General features: G+C 41.3%; 1 protein-coding gene across 2 annotated transcripts in view; it reads left to right on the forward strand.

Moving 5' to 3' along the window:
- The window catches only part of EFR3A (EFR3 homolog A), a 648,826-nt gene extending 632,540 nt beyond the window's left edge, over nucleotides 1–16,286 (forward strand). For both annotated transcript variants that reach the window (XM_029592044.1, XM_029592042.1), the window contains 4 exons: nucleotides 2,984–3,032; nucleotides 4,893–4,996; nucleotides 14,378–14,427; nucleotides 15,502–16,286. In XM_029592044.1, the coding sequence (XP_029447904.1) occupies nucleotides 2,984–3,032; nucleotides 4,893–4,996; nucleotides 14,378–14,427; nucleotides 15,502–15,607 (309 nt within the window). In that variant the 3' untranslated portion in view covers nucleotides 15,608–16,286. The remainder of the gene's footprint in view (nucleotides 1–2,983; nucleotides 3,033–4,892; nucleotides 4,997–14,377; nucleotides 14,428–15,501) is intronic.
- The last annotated feature ends 258 nt before the right edge of the window (nucleotides 16,287–16,544 follow it).

The raw sequence follows: 16,544 nt of genomic DNA on the forward strand, positions 1-16,544 counted from the left end.
GCCATTCAGTAAAAAAAAATCTCTACCTACTGCTCTAGGAGACCAGAAAGGAACAGTCTAGTGACAGATACTTTTCAAGACCATGGAATTAAGGGCTTCTCTATATGTTCCCCTGATTCCATTTATATGCAAGACAATTCAAAAATTAAAAAGAGAAAAAAGTCTAATGATTTTGATAGCCCCTTTTTGTCCACATCAAATTTGGTTTCTATAGGTTCAACACCTATTACAGAATCCAATAAGATTGTGAATCTTCCTATCCCTGATCACTCCACGCAATGGGAATCTTCTTAATCCCAACCTTCAGTCTTTGGCTCTGAATGTTGAAAGTCAACTAGTCTATACATTTGCCTACTGAAGTAAATAAGGTTATTCTAGCATCAAGAAAATTCTCTACCAGAAAATCTTTCAAACTTAAAAAGAAGAGATTTTCTGTGTGATGTTCACTGGTTAGTCAGGACCCCTTTGTTTCCTTTCCCTCTGTTGCTTCAGTACCTTCTTAGCCCATATGACTCAGTGTGGATTCGTTGTAGTGCTATAGTAGCATACCATGAGAATAACCTATAATTGACAGATTCTTGAAAGGCCAACTCATCTTAAATGTCCAGTTAATATTCTCCTTTAGAATCTGGCTCAGTTCAAGAAATCACCATTTGAGCCTCTAGCAATAGCAGAACTAAATTTGCTTTCTTGAAGATTTTCTTTTTAATAAATGCAACTTCTGTTCAGAGAGTGAGTTATAAACCCTATGCTCATACTCTCCTTATACCCACATTTTCCACAACATACTAGTCTTAAAAATTCATCCTAAATTTCAACCAAAAATGGACTTTCAGTTGTCTTGCCAACATTTTTTCCATGACCATACTCCAGGGCAAGCAAGAGCTTTATTCTCTTTAGAGAGAACAAAGTCATACAGAAAGTCTTCTGAATTATTCTCCTCCTTCATCCCAATTGAGATTTGTGAGTTACAAAAAGAACTGTCCATATGGATTTCTGATTGCATCTCTTATTGTATGTAATCAGGGAAAACAGCTTTAAAGTAAGGTGAAAGCCCATCATGTCAGAGCTATAGCATCTTCCTTAGCCCATCTCTGATCTGCTTCCATCAAAGATATTTGCAAAGTTGCCATCTAGTCTTCTGTCCATACTTTCACTGCTCATTACAGCCTAGGAAATGCTTCATGTCAGACAGCAAGTTTAACCAAAAAGTTCTCAAAAGCTTATTTAATTAATTCCTTTAACTCTCCCTCCGACCTCTAGCAACATATGGGTATCATGTTCTATTAATGAATTAAAAACACAACCAATATTTCCATGCAGCCCTCAGCTTGGGAGTCCCTACTTGGGTGGCAGATTATGGTCCTGCTTGTGCACTGAGAAAGTTACGTTGCTTACCTGTAACAGGTGTTCTCTGTAGACAGCTGGACAAATCAGCCACACAGTCCCACCCTTTTCACTTACGGGTAGATTTTATAAAATTGCGCGAGCGCGTACTTTTGTTCGCGCACCAGGCGCGAACAAAAGTACGCTGGAATTTATGATACGCGCGTAGCCGCGCGTATCTTATAAAATCCGGGGTCGGCACGCGCAAGCGGGTGCACATTTGCGCAACTTGCGCGTGCCGAGCCCAGCGCGCGCTGCCCGTTCCCTCCGAGGCCGCTCCGAAATCGGAGCGGCCTCGGAGGGAACTTTCTTTCCACCCCCCCCACCCCCCCCCCACCCCGGCACCTTCCCCTCCCTTCCCCTACCTAACCCACCCCCTTGGCCCTATCTAAACCCCCCCCCCTACCTTTGTTGGCAGCGCGCCATCACCAGACCCGGGGGCTGGTCCGGAGGCCTCGACCACGCCCCCAGTCCCACCCTGAACCGCCCCTGACCCCGGACAAGCCCCAGACACTCCCCCTCCCCGCCCCTTTTACGAAGCCCCGTGACTTACGCGCCTCCCGGCGCTGTGTGCGTGCCGGCGGCCTATGCAAAATAGGCGCGCGTAAATCCAGCTGGATTTACGCGCGCAGGGCTTTTAAAATCCGGCCCTTACAGTTGTAGGCTAGCTTCCTATAAAGACAGAAGAGACTTGCACAGCAACAGTTACACAAGAACCCCTGCACATTGTCAGAAAAATATCTTCTGTGCCATCGGGTGACATCACCTACTTGGGTGTCTGATTTGTCCTACTGTCTGTGGAGAACACCTGTGTGTTCATCTAAACCCAAAAGGTTTTAGATGAGCTAGCATTTAAGGGATCAAATTATTATTTATATCCATATGTAGCTTTTTAACCAATCGGCTATACTGTAGAAATAGGTAAATACTGTATTTATTGGTCCATAAAACAAATTTTAAAATACAAAATGGCCTAAAATTGGCTCGTGGCTTATCATTTGATAGTTCTTCCTCCTCCCACAGTGCAGCTGTTGGAGCCCATCCTGCCAGATATTGAAAGGTAGAAGAGAGAGCCCCAGGAAACAAACAATGAAGGGGAAAGGGAGCATATGGGAGATGGGTTGGAAGGGAAAACAAATAATTGAATGGAGTGAGGAGAATATGAGAGGGAATAATTATGGGAGAAACACAACTCTGGAGGCTGTAAGATGCACCAAGAGAAATGGCTCCTTAGTGCCATTCAATATTCAAGGAAATATTCTTTTGTTTTTTGGGTTTTTTTATATCATGATAGTCACTATGGAATGTTGGTCATTGCTAGTTTTTCAGTGCAAAGATACCTGAAATATTAAATTACACTGTTAAGTTCTTGTTTAGATGAAAGGTACTCGGTGAAATCCAATTTAGTGTGCTGATTACTTTTATTGTTATTTGCTAAGGCTAAGAACTTTGTAACTAATCAGTTGAGAAAATGAAGGAGAAGCCTTGCAGATATAGCGTGAAAAAAAAAAAAAATAAAGCTGAAATTCACATGTCCCATGAAAACATATTATATTGTCTTCATTTTCAAATGTGTTAATTGTCCTAATTTTTTCAGATCAATAGTGCTGAAGAAATCACCTTTGAAGCACTGAAGAAAGCCATTGGTGAGATTACTGCAGTTTTGTTTCTTAGGCCTCCACAAGTACTCTTGCAGTTCCACTTCAGAACATTCCTTGTGTATTAATGTTTCCCAAGACTGATCAGAGGCAGAATGGCTCACCGTTACTTCAGAAAATGTATTCATACTTTCAGTATGACACTACTTCCACTCATGTGCTCTTTCTTCCAGCATATCATAGTGAACCAGCATTTCTTTTACCTAAACCTGTGTGTAGAGCACTGAAAAAGAGACATCAGCAAATCTAATTACTTGTGTTATAACTTAGATACATTGAGCAGTTTTGTTAACTACTCAATATCCTAACTTTTAAGTTTTAAACTATAAGTAAGCTGGGTACAACGCTGAATGCATTTTAAGGCTCATTTCATAACATGTAAAAGGCCCTTAGCTGTGAGTAGTTTGACTGTCTCTGTATCAGTCCACAGCCATATTTATGCCACTGGGCCGGATTTTAAAAGGGGTACGAGCGTAACCCTTTTAAGACGCCCCTGCGCGCACCGAGCCTATATTGCATAGGCTTCCGGCGTGCGCAAAGCCCCGGGACGCGCGTAAGTCCCAGGGCTTTCTTGGGATGGGCGTGTCGGGGGGCGTGACGCGGTCGGCGCGTCATCCGGGGGCAGTGTTGGGGGCGTGGTTTCGGCCCGTGGGTGTTCGGGGGGCATGGCCACGGCCTCTGGACCAGCCCCCGGACCAACTTGTGCGACAGAGGTGGGGGGGGGGGGTTTAGATAGGGCCGGGGGGGAGGGTTAGGTCGGGGAAGGTGGGGGGAGGCGGAAGGAAAGTTCCCTCCGAGGCCGCTCCGATTTCGGAGCGGCCTCGGAGGGAACGGGCAGCGCGTTCAGGGCTTGGCGCACACAAGTTGCACAAATGTGCACCCCTTTGCGCGCACGACCCCGGATTTTATAAAATACGCGCGGCTACGCACGTATCTTATAAAATCCATCATACTTTTGTTCGCGCGAGCGCTGTGTTTTAAAATGTACCCCCTGTGTTCTTCAATGGATTTGCACCAGTTTTTGTAAGATAAACTGTTAAGAACATGAGAAACCAAAATGAGCCCATTCATGTTTGGAAAATAGATGTTAAAAGATTACTTTCCTGTTTCTGTTTTGCTTACATACAGTGGTAGTGCATATAGTGGTCCTTGTAGTCTCACTGCTGCTCAGGACTGCTGATGTTCTGCTAATGTCACAATACTATCCCCTCTCATCAGGCCAAGGTCCCCATCCATACCATATGCTCAGTTGTTTGAGTTTTCTGAAGGATCAGTATAACTGAAACATAAGAAGACTAGGAAATGCGCCTATTTTGAGTTATGCTTGAAGCATATAAACCTGCAAATTGTTTCAGGACAGAAATGAGTTTTGTGAAATGATTATAACATTTCTGCATTTATGTTATTGGTAGGAAACCTCCATTTTTCTGAGTGCGTGAAGGCATCCACAACACATCCATGGCATTCAGTTATTACTTTATGTATCCTATGATATTACTGTATTAATCACTTTGATTTAAAACTTTTAAAAAGCTATCACATTTTTCCTGCATAACACTGTCCAGATAAGTAATGTTTCAAATGTGTATGAATATTTATAACTAGTTTCTATTTAAAAGCATAACAATATGTTTATTGCATTTGTTCTACGCCTTCAAATGGCTCCTTGAAGTTAAGTAAAGGAGCAGTGTATTTCTGAGGGCATAATAATTAAGATAAATTATATATAAACTCATAATATCTGAAACTCATGTGTCCTTGAATTACATCCACTATTCACAGTGAATATTTTTAGGTCACGTCTTGCTAGCCAAACCAACTATTTTTCAATTTTTCATTTTTCAAAAGATAATACTGGCCTAGAAGAACAGGAAAAGGAAAAGAGGCGCCTTGTGATTGAAAAGTTCCAGAAAGCTCCGTTTGAAGAAATTGCTGCGCAGTGTGAATCCAAAGTGAGTGTTTCTTAAAAATGCTGTTGGAAGTTGTATAGTGTTTCAGTGGAACATTCCAAAAAAAATTGTTTCCCTACCTTAATTAAACTGTCCTCAGTTTTCGTCAAATTTGAGAAACTCGTGCAGTAATCTTCTGTCCCTCTATCAAGTGGGTCATTAAGAAGACCCCAGCAGTTCCTAATGGGAATGTCCATTCCCTATTCCTCATTCCCAGAGGTATGAAATGGAGACACCCAAGTTTGTCTGGCTAATATTTGTTTATGAACCTGGCCTAACAAATTTCATAGTTTAATTGTTCATTGACCTTTTAAATTTGGTTTTAAATATGCTACTAGTTTCATGGAATGTCCTCTGTCCCAGTATTGTTTGGTAGAATAAATATTGATTATGTCTTAACTTGTTCTACAATGTCAAAAAAGGAAATCACAACAGAATGTCTTCTCCACAAATGCCCAGCATTGCATTATTTGTACTGTCGTTTCTTGTATGTTTATAGCAATATTAATTTTATATACTTTTTGTATTGTTTAATTTTTAATTTTAAATTAATACCGCATCAGCAAGCTTGTCAGCATGTCTCAATCAATATTTAGAGACCGCCTGGACTAAGCAATCATTTGTGGTATTTTTTGCTGTCAAAATGCCTCCCCAGATGGGTGTCTCTTCAGGATCTCACTTGCTCATATATCCCAACAGTTCATTTATCAAAAGGTGGCTCACTTGCTCATATATCCCGACAAAAAAAAGTACCGTATTTTTTGCTCCATAAGACGCACCTAGGATTCAGAGGGGGAATATAAAAAAAAAAAAAATTTGTGCTAAACCGGCTCTGCGTCAGGGCGTCTTATGGAGCAAATTAGGGGAGTGCATAGCTTTTTTTTTTTTCTCCCCATTTTGTTTTCGGGTCTGGGGAAGGGCCATTTCGGTCCACTCCCCAGATCAGAAAACTTTTCTTTCTCTGGGAACCCCTCCCCCCCCCAAAAAAAAAACCCCATCCCAACCCTTTAAATTAATTAACAACCCCCACCCTCCTGACCCACCTCCAAGACCTGCCGACTTAATTTACTACAACCCCCCACCCTCCCCCAAGACCTGCCAAACGTCCCTGGTGGTCCTGCGGGGGTCCAGGAGCGGTCCGGGAACGATCTCCTCGGCTTCGGCCGTCGGCTGCCAGTAAACAAAATGGCGCTGATGGCCCTTTGCCCTCTCCATGTCACTGAGACCGACCAATAGCAGCGGTCGGTCCCAGTGACATAGTGAGGGCAAAGGGCCGTCGGCGCCATTTTGATTACTGGCAGCCGACGGCCCTTTGCCCTTACTATGTCACAGGGACTACCGCTGCCATTGGTCGGTCCCAGTGACATAGTGAGGGCAAAGGACCATCGGTGCCATTTTGATTATTGGCAGCCGACAGCCCAAGCCCAGGAGATCGCTCCCGGACCGCTCCTGGACCCCCGCTGGACCACCAGGGACGTTTGGCAGGTCTTGGGGGAGTCAGGAGGGTGGGGGGGATTTGTTAGATTTTTAGTTTTTTTTTTTATATTCGCTCCATCAGACGCACATACATTTTCCCCCCACTTTTGGGGGAAAAAAAGTGCGTCTTATGGAGCGAAAAATACGGTAAATGCACTATTTACGTGGATAGCAGATTGCATATCCTTCACTTATGCCTATGTTGGTCTGACCTTGGAGAAACATGTCAAGGCCCATAATTTCAGGGCCATGGCTGCAACATTAGCTCTTCTTTTGATCTCTATAAAAGAGATAAGTAAGGCTGAAAAGACATAGAAACATAGAAATGACGGCAGAAGAAGACCAAACGGCCCATCCAGTCTGCCCAGCAAGCTACGCACTTTATCCATTTTTATTTCCCTTTTTCTCTCTCCCACCTGTTACTATTGGCTTCCAGTACCCTCCAGCCCTAATTCCCCTCCACCCCACCACCAATTTATAGAGCAGCGCCACATCTGCATCCAAGTGACATCCAGCTCAATTAGGGGTAGCAACTGCTGTAACAAGCAGGCCACACCCTTGCCCCATACTCTTACCCACCCCTGTTATTTTTTGTTTGTTTTTTTTATTTTTTTGGAGATAGCAGCCCTCCATCCTTCCGCTCCGTGAAGGTGGAACAATAACTACTGGCCACTGGCATCCCGCTCCGTGAATGCCTCTGTGGCTACTGCCGCTCCGTGCAGTGTTTGAATGCCTCTGTGGCTACTGCCGCTCCGTGCAGTGTTTTGCTTCCTCCACTTTATTCACGCCCTCTAGACTTGATGGATCCACAGTGTTTATCCCACGCCCCTTTGAAGTCCGGTTAATCTGTAAGGTGCCGTCAACGGCACCTTACAGATTAACCAGTTTTATTGAGGCATGAGCTTTTGAGGACAAGAGTCCACTTCATCAGATGCATGAAGTGTAGTAGTGGAGCTGGGTATATGCATGTGGAGAGGATACAAAGAAGACATTAAGGAGTACAGAGTAGACTGTGAAAAGGAGAGTTTAGTTAAGCTAATAAAAAATATTGACTTGATAATCTGAGCATAGTTAGATGAATTCACACCTGTACTAGGCCATGAAACCATCATCCCTGTTAAGACCTAGGTTGATGCTTCTTGAGTTTCAAGTTGGAATGTCCCTTTGAAATTTCTTTAGAGGAGTATGGCAAGCTCAAGGTCAGTTAGGGAGTTTTCTGGAAGATTTGATTTTTGAATATTGCGATTTCTAATATCAGTTTTGTGCCCATATATTCTTTTTCATAGGGCGTGACCATTTCTTCTATGTAGACAGCAGAAAGACATTGCTGGCAGATATTGGCATATATTGTGTTAGAAGAAGAGAAGGTGAATGAGCTCTGAAAGTTGTCATCTATGTTGAGTCCTTAAATAGTATTGCCTGGTCTATATGTGGACAGAGTTGGTATGTGGTAAGGTCTGGTTCAAAAATTGGTGTTGCCATGTGATTTGTGGTAGTTTGTGAGTATCCATTTGAGGTTTGGGGACTGTCGGTAAGCCAGAACAGGGCTACTGCCCCAGGCCTGAGAGAGGGAAGCGGCATTATCCATGATGGTTTGTAGATCCTTGATGACACATTTTAGTAGATTTAGCTGGGAGCTATAGATAAAAAACAGAGGTGTTCTGTTAATATGCTTTTTGGGATGATCTGCAGTAGGTTGTTCCTAGGTATTTGTCTGGTCCAGTCATCCGTTTTCTTACCTTTGCTGAGTAGGTATTATAGTCTCAGGAATTTTTGTTGAACCTACCTTAAAATGAAAGTCCTTTTTTGGAAAGATTGGAACAAATATGGTTGTATCACAGGGCTTGGTTGTAGGCAATAGGCCTTGTGATAAGTGAGACTGAGATATGTTCTTCTGTCCACACTTTCACATTCTTTTATTATTTAGATATAAACTTTCAATGCAGGTATGGGCAGTCCTTTATTCAGGTTTTGTTGAAGGTTAGAGCCCAATTCCAACACCTAGGACCCATTTTCTTTATTTAGGATAGTTTTCACACAAAAAAAATAATTAAAACACTGTGGTGAATAGAGGCATCCCCTTGTAAAAGAAAATAAAAGGATACTAGCAATTACCATTAGCGTTAACTAAAAAAAACAGTATACCTGATCCAGGTTAGTGTCTGTTCTCAGTGCATATGAGTACTCATATGTAGATGTCTCCTGAAAGAGATCACTGCTCACTGACACAGAGTAGGTAGCAAATGGGACTGCAACCCCACCACACTTAGCCACTGTAAGAAATGACCACAACAGATTGCTTTCAGAAAATAGTAGTTGATTTATTAAGAAACTCGTTTATTCTTCTGAAAGTAATATCAGAGAATAATGGTAACAATACCCCAATAAGCAGTAGTTACAATGATTCATGCATATAGCAAAGCTTACATTCCTTACTGTTGTAGAAAGGAATCCATATAGCACTGTCACTTCTGAAAATACAGGATAGCAATTCTTTTGACAAGTGCAACTCTAATCGTTTTATATAGTTCTGTGATGCTCTTGAAGTTAGTAATAACCCATCAGTAGGTTGGGTGCTGTTCCCTCGAAGCTTGGCTCAGCTGTACCACTACTGGCCTAATTTTGTTGGCTGTTGTAGGCCAAGATGCATCTGTTGGTACTTCCTCTTTCCTTGGAGCTGCTGATTCCCCTAGAAGTTCCTCTGTCTGTTTTTGCGAGCATTAGTAAATAAATCTTCTGATCTGGGGTCAGACCGTTTCTGCTGAGGCCTGCCAGCATAGATTATTCAATTTATCTGAGTTTGGCCAGAACTCAGGTCAACCCATTACTATATCATATTCCAAATATCACAAGGAATTTTTTGATTTACAGTCATGTCATTTGGATTGTATTGGGCCACACCTATGTTCACCAGTTAGTCAACATGATACTCTGTGTATATGAAAGTTTTACCATGGCCTACAACAGTCATATTGTCATTTATAGCCTTTTCTGGGAGGAACACTTTCAAGCCATGTTTCAACAATTAAATTTAGCTGGGCTAGCAATAAAAATGACAAAATGTGTGTAGGCTTGAACTGAAGTAGCCTATTTAAAATATGTGGTGGGAAATACTATCAAACCACAAATAAGACAAATTGATGCCAGTTTAAAATTAATCCAACCTCATACCATGAAAGATGTATCAAATTTCCTGGGAGTCGTAGGTTTGTATTTATTTCTCTCAGAATTTTGAGAAATCATATTGCCCCAAAGAAAAATCTAAGAGAATGGAAAAACTATTGAAAAAAAGCATTTCAGATATTGAAACAAAAGCTCATTCAAGCACTAATTTTAGTTAGTGCTTGAATGAGTTAGTAATACCTTTCTTTCTGGAAATCAGCACTAACACTTGTGCCACACAGATTAATTGTAATGATGGAAAAGATGATTGAACCACTGTTAATTTATTCATCCAACAATAATTACTAATCCAATCTTAACACCTAGATTACAAACTGACTTCCAAATTGGAATCTGAGCCCAGTCCAAAAGTCTTACATAGAAACATAGAAATGACAGCAGACAAAAACTAATCGGCCCATCCAATCTGCCCAGCAAGCTCCCACACTTATTTTCCCATACGTATCTGTTTCACCAACCACCAAGTTCAGGGCCCTTGTTGATAACTGTTTGATTCAAATTTCCTGCCACCCCCTGCCAATTGATGCAGAGAGTAATGTTGGAATTGCATCAAAGGTGAGCTTAAGGCTTAATGGTTACGGGTAGTAGTCTGGGTAAACAAGCAAGTTATACCGATGCTTGTTTACCCAGACTGCACAGATCCATGCCTTGTTGGTTGTTGTCTAAATGCAAATCCTCTTTTCCACATTTCCCCCTGCCGTTGAAGCAGAGAGCAACGCTGTATATGCATTCAAAGTGATGTATCAGGCTTAATTGGTTTAGGGTAGTAACTACTGCAATAAGCAAACTACCCTCACACTTATTTGTTTACCCAGACTGTAGTTCAGTCTTTGTTGGTTGTTGTCTGAATGCATATCCTCTTTTCCACATTTCCCCTTGCTGTTGAAGCAGAGAGCAATGCTGGAGTTGCATTAACCATATGAAGGCTTATTGAGTAAGGGTAGTAATCACCGGGTAGTAATCACCAGGTAGTAGCCTCCATTCCAGCAAGCCACCCCCATGGCTCTTCTCTTCATTCCCATCTTCTAGCCTTTAAGGATCCACAGTGTTTATCCCATGCCCCTTTGAAATCCTTCACTATTTTAGTCTTCAACCCTTCCTCCGGAAGGGCAACCCAGGCATCCACCACCCTCTCCGTGAAGAAATACTTCCTAACATTGGTTCTGAGTCTTCCTCCCTGGAGTTTCAAATGGTGACCCCTAGTTCTACTGATTTTTTTCCAATGGAAAAGGTTTGCTGTTGACCATGGATCATTAAAACCTTTCAAGTATTTGAAAGTCTGTATCATATCAACCCTGCTCCTCCTCTCCTCCAGGGTGTACATATTTAGGTTCTTCATTCTCTCCTCATAAGTCATTTTATGAAGACCATCCTCCTTTTTGGTTGCCCTTCTCTGGACTGCCTCCATCCTGTCTCTGTCCCTTGGGAGATACGGTCTCCAGAACTGAACATAGTACTCCAGGAGAAGCCTCACTAAGGCCCTGTATGTTTCTATGTTCTATGTTTGTCTTTATGTGGTTCCAAATTTCCTGGCTTAATAGCCTTCAGATTTTTTTATTGTATTTTTTTTTTACATTTAATTTTTGTCTGTTCTGTAAAAACTACTATGCTATTGACTGTAGTGTCAAATGTATCTTGGGCATCTCATCCAAACCATTATTTCTCATAGGAAAATACATTTTCATGTTCGCTTAGCTCGATCCTCCCTCCTTAATCATACCATATACTGGTGTCAAATAGTAAAGAAATAAGAAGACAGGACTGAGCCCTTCAGCAAGCTACAACTCATGCCCAAAGAGGGACTAAGCTGTTTGAGAGGATAAGGGGAAGTCCTGGGGATCGGGAGCGAAATTGTTTTATTTTAATAATCCTGGGGAAATCTGTCCCCTTCCTTTCTTTTTTTCATTTTGTGGTAGATAAAAGATCCAAAGTAAATATCAAATGAAAAATGAATAAAAAAACAAACAAAAAATATTTACATGTAATGACTAGTTCCTTATGGGACCCTGCAATCATGGGCCTTAAAATTAGCAACTATATGCCACTGCAGCCTAGTGACTGTTACTTCTTCAGTCCAGGAGCTCTGAATACTGCCTCTGCAGCATCCTAGCAGAAGAGCTCGCCAAGGTCCTCTGCATGACAGCATACGTCACTGCCACTGAGACATTGGGCAGGCTGCACGCTAACCTGTTTGAGTTTTAATTCTGCTATTATTTTATAGGAAACAATTTTGTGTTTTGGTTTTTTTTAAACCATTATAAAAAAAAAAAAAGTAAAGTATAAAAGTGGAAAGAAAAGTATATAAAATAAACAGTTCTGCAGACAATGGCTTACAATTTTTAGGCACTTTGAGTCAACTGGAAATACTCTGAGAATAACTATCAAAAAAACTGTTTTCGTGTGCCCATATACACAAGGTAATTTACTACTACAAATGATATGCATAAGTAATAAAATACAAGTACATATGCATGCACATATGCTCGTGTATATAAAAACATTCTGACTTATCCAGTAGTGGTACTTATCTGGATAAGTTCCAATTTATGCAGCTAAGTAGTGACACTTAGCTGGATAAGTCTGAAAAGCACTACGTGTCCATCTAAATAGCACTTTTCAGACTTATCTGGACATGTAAGGTAGCCAGATAATAGTTTAAACAAACAAAAAAAAAGGCTATTTAAACAGATAAGTTCAAATTTGTCCAACTAAGTCTTTATTTAGCTGGCTAACATGATCATTGATCAAAATGCATTATGGCATTATTGCCCGTGATAACACCATAACCTACACGAAGGTCACAGTAGCGCATGGCGCAAATGTACATTTTTCAAAGGAGCAGGCTTGGGGAGGGTTTTCAGTGGGACAAATGAAAATGAGGGGTATTATTGCACATTTTTAATGCCAGAAATAACTACACCTTTTTTCTTGGCGTTAAGCTGTGCGATATGCCTGAAACGGCCATAAAGCAATTCGCAATAAAGATTGCAACTTGCATTTCGGCCATTTCTGGGATTAGGGAGAGGGAGAGGAATGGGATGGGGTGAAGTGTAGAGAGAGAGAGAGCACCTCTGGGTAGGCCGTCACAGTATTCAACTATTTATATCACTTTAGGAGGGCCAGCTAATAACTTGAGGTGAGGTTTTGGTGGTTTAGGGTTGTGGGGCCAGTTTTACATGCAGAGTGAGAGGTACAAACAATACAGTATATATCAATGAAGATTTGATGTCATTTGGAGTGAGGAAAGTCTCACAAAGATGAGATTTCTACCATGTTCTCACACCCTAGCTTGATAGTACCCTGGTATAGAGTCCATCAAGCTAACATGCACATGGCAATGAAATAACCAGTTTTACCAATTAGTCTTCTTTGCCCACGCCATTTCCATTTCCATCTCCTGGCCCTTTAGTCTGAAGTCCCTCCATGTCACCCAGACCTTCCACCTAGTCATTTCTTTCACCAGATATTGAGCAGGAATAAATATATGCAAGTAAAAGATTTAGCTGCTTCACTTTGGCAGGTTGTGAAATAGACTACTTGTGTAACTGTTGGCCCCTCCCCAGAATAACCCTGGCCAGCCTCTTTTTCACATGTGCAAATTTACCCAGTCTCCAATGTACACACATGGGGGCGGATTTTAAGAGCCCTGCTCGCGTAAATCCGCCTGGATTTACGCGAGCAGGGCCCTGCGCGCCGGTGCGCCTATTTTACATAGGCCTACCGGCGCGCGCAGAGCCCCGGGACTCGCGTAAGTCCCGGGGTTCTCCGAGGGGGGCGTGTCAGGGGGCGGTCCCGGTCGTCGCGGCGTTTTCGGGGCGTGTCGGCAGCGTTTTGGGGGCGGGTACAGGGGCGTGGCTACGGCCCAGGGCGGTCCAGGGGCGTAGCCACGCCCTCCGTACCCACCCCCAGGTCGCGGCCCGGCGTGCAAGAGGCCCGCTGGCGCGCGGGGATTTACGCCTCCCTCCGGGAGGCGTAAATCCCCCGAGAAAGGTAAGGTGGGGGCTTAGACAGGGCCGGGTGGGTGGGTTAGGTAGGGGAAGGGAGGGGAAGGTGAGGGGAGGGCAAAAGGAAGTTCCCTCCGAGGCCGCTCCGATTTCGGAGCGGCCTCTGAGGGAACGGGGGTAGGCTGCGCGGCTCGGCGCGCGCCGGCTATACAAAATCGATAGCCTTGCACGCGCCGATCCAGCGTACTTTTGTTTGCGCCTGGAGCGCAAACAAAAGTAGGCCTATTCGCGGAGTATGAAAATCCGACCCATGGTTTCTAAAGTAGCATATACTCATCTATATGCCATTTTAAGCATGCACATGCTTTTTTTTTTTTTTTTTACATGCGCATCTTTTGAAAATTGACCTCTAAGAGTTTTACATTAGTCAGAGGTTCTAGGTAAATAGTAACATCTTTGTATAAAAGAACCAGCTCATTAATCTATAAGTAACACTTTCAGTGAACATCAGTACCAACAAAAGGATGTTTGCTTCATCAGCCAACCCTTTAAAATGTTCCTCTTTTCCAGAAAGCCCCACTTTTTAGCCTAGGCCTAAACTCAGCATGAGAAAGTTGGGGCATTTAAAAAAATAGTCTTAAAGAATAAAAAGAAAAATGTTTGGATGAATGTTGACATTATAATGCTGTATTTTCATTAGAAGGGTGACTTTTCATGTCCTTTTGAACTGCAACTTCACTTTATTGTCCCTAACATTAATTAATATTATTTATTTGCACAGGCAAACATGCTTCATGATAAGCTGGCACAGATTCTGGAGCTTACTATAAGGTATGGCATTTCTTTTTTTTATTTTGTGATGTGGTGTCACTCTTTAGATTTTTATTTTTTTCTGTTTCTTAGTATTCACAGTTGTCTTGTTTAGCATGACTTGTGTTTTTAAGAAACATCATTGTTCCGATCTGCTGTGCATGCATTGAATTTCTCTGTATTTTCTTTCACTTCTCAGCCTTCAATCATTCATACTAAATGAATGAATAATAAAATCACACTTCTGAATTTCTTTACCAAATAAAAGGGAAATTCTTTATAATTCTTCACAGTAGGAAAAAAAAAACACTGACCACGAAAAGTTATATTAAATAAAATAGTATTCTTCTGCAAAGAGCTGCTTGGGAATGTTATTTTACAGCGACCTAGGAATGTTCGTTTATTTCTGCTAAATATTCAGGCTTTCCCTATTACTTTTAACAGCCAAAAATCATTTACTACCTCCAGAAACTCTCTATTTCACTCATCATTTTCAGAAATCTAGGATGGGGGGAGGGGATTGTTAAAATAATTCTTAAACAGAAGTACAGTGTACATTTTAAAATTCACTGGATAGTTGGGAACAGTTGTTTATTGCCTTAACCAGCTGTTTTGTGCGGAGAACTTGCTTTTATTTTTGTGTCTTATCTTGTTGAATTCCAGTCTGAGGAAAAGAAAAATCTAATACGGTGTCAAGATTAAAGTCGGATCATTCCCTGTCAGCACTTTTATTCTAAAACCTCATTTTGTTTTGAGACCAAAGTTAACTTCAAAAGCCTGTCCTCCAGCAAAAAAGCAAATCCTTTCAAATGTTCCTCTTTTCCAGAAAAGCCCCCCTTTTTCCTGGAAAACAAAGGCTAAAGGTGCTCACAAAGACAACTAAAAGGACTATAGAAAATGACTTCATAACACACTTGTTGTTTCTGGCATTATACAAACACAGTGGGAGGCAGAGCTCTTCACTGAATGCACACCAGGCCTTTGTCTCACCTTCATTTTTTTAAAGAAAACAAGTACACCTTTGTGGGAGAGAAGTACTTGAAAAATACTTACAAATATTCATCTGATTTTACTTCTTCACGTTTTCATTTACAGACCACCTCCCAGCCCCTCGGGAACAATGGCCTTCACAGCTGGACATACCCAGTACCAATCTGTTCCAGTCTACGAAATGAAGTTTCCTGATCTGTGTGTGTATTAAGTGTTAGGGGTTTTACAGGACAGAATCTAAAGCAGGGAGTGCATCAAGGGCATGCTGGTTTCACTGAGTTATTTTTAAATGATTTTATTTTTCTTATCTGATTAACTCAGAATAAAATATTTTACAACAGCAATGATGGACTTTAGCCAAGTGTCTGCTGACTTATGTGGCCCAAATAACTAATGATATAGATGCATTGCATTATGCTGTTAAAATATTTGAAGAGACAACTTAAAATTCATGCCTCCTGTTATATTCCCATTTTCTTGTTTCATTTAAATTGCCTTTTTTTTTATTAGTAACCTAGAACTGCCACTATATGATTACTATTCTTTTGAAGCTCTTTTTCAGAAATATTAGGTATCCTATGATAATCATTGCCACCATTTCAACAAAGAAAAAGAAGCAAAGCAATTATCTTAGTGTCTGAAAGAAGATGCCCTGAATTACTTGACTTATTTCCATACCTATAGATCCCCACAGTGGGACTGAATGTTTTATAGCTTGTGCATTCTTCCCTTATTTTACAGCAGAGCAATAGCTGAACTGCTTACCACCTATATAAAACTGATCATAGTGCATATTCTAGTATTTCTAAGCAAGTTGACAAATGTACTTTTACTTGGTTGACTGCAGTAAAAAAAAAAAAAAAAGGTAAATCCTGCTACACAATTTACACTTTTGAAATCTGCATATTAATGTTTTCTGCTGAAAGCTAAATTTCTTTGCTTTCAAGAGCTTATGGAAGAGTGCAATATTTTTTATGGCCTATATATTTAATAAATACATATATATTTGGAAATGTACTTTTTTGATGTGGGAAAGAAGGGCTGGGAAGACATGATAGAAACCTTTAAATATTTGACAGGCTTCATTAAGTATGGGGCGGTGAAGTTTTCCTTAGAAAAGGAAATTCAGGGACAAAGGGGCTCTAGCA

This window comes from Rhinatrema bivittatum, chromosome 2, assembly GCF_901001135.1.
Source record: "Rhinatrema bivittatum chromosome 2, aRhiBiv1.1, whole genome shotgun sequence".
In the NCBI taxonomy this organism is placed as follows: domain Eukaryota; kingdom Metazoa; phylum Chordata; class Amphibia; order Gymnophiona; family Rhinatrematidae; genus Rhinatrema; species Rhinatrema bivittatum.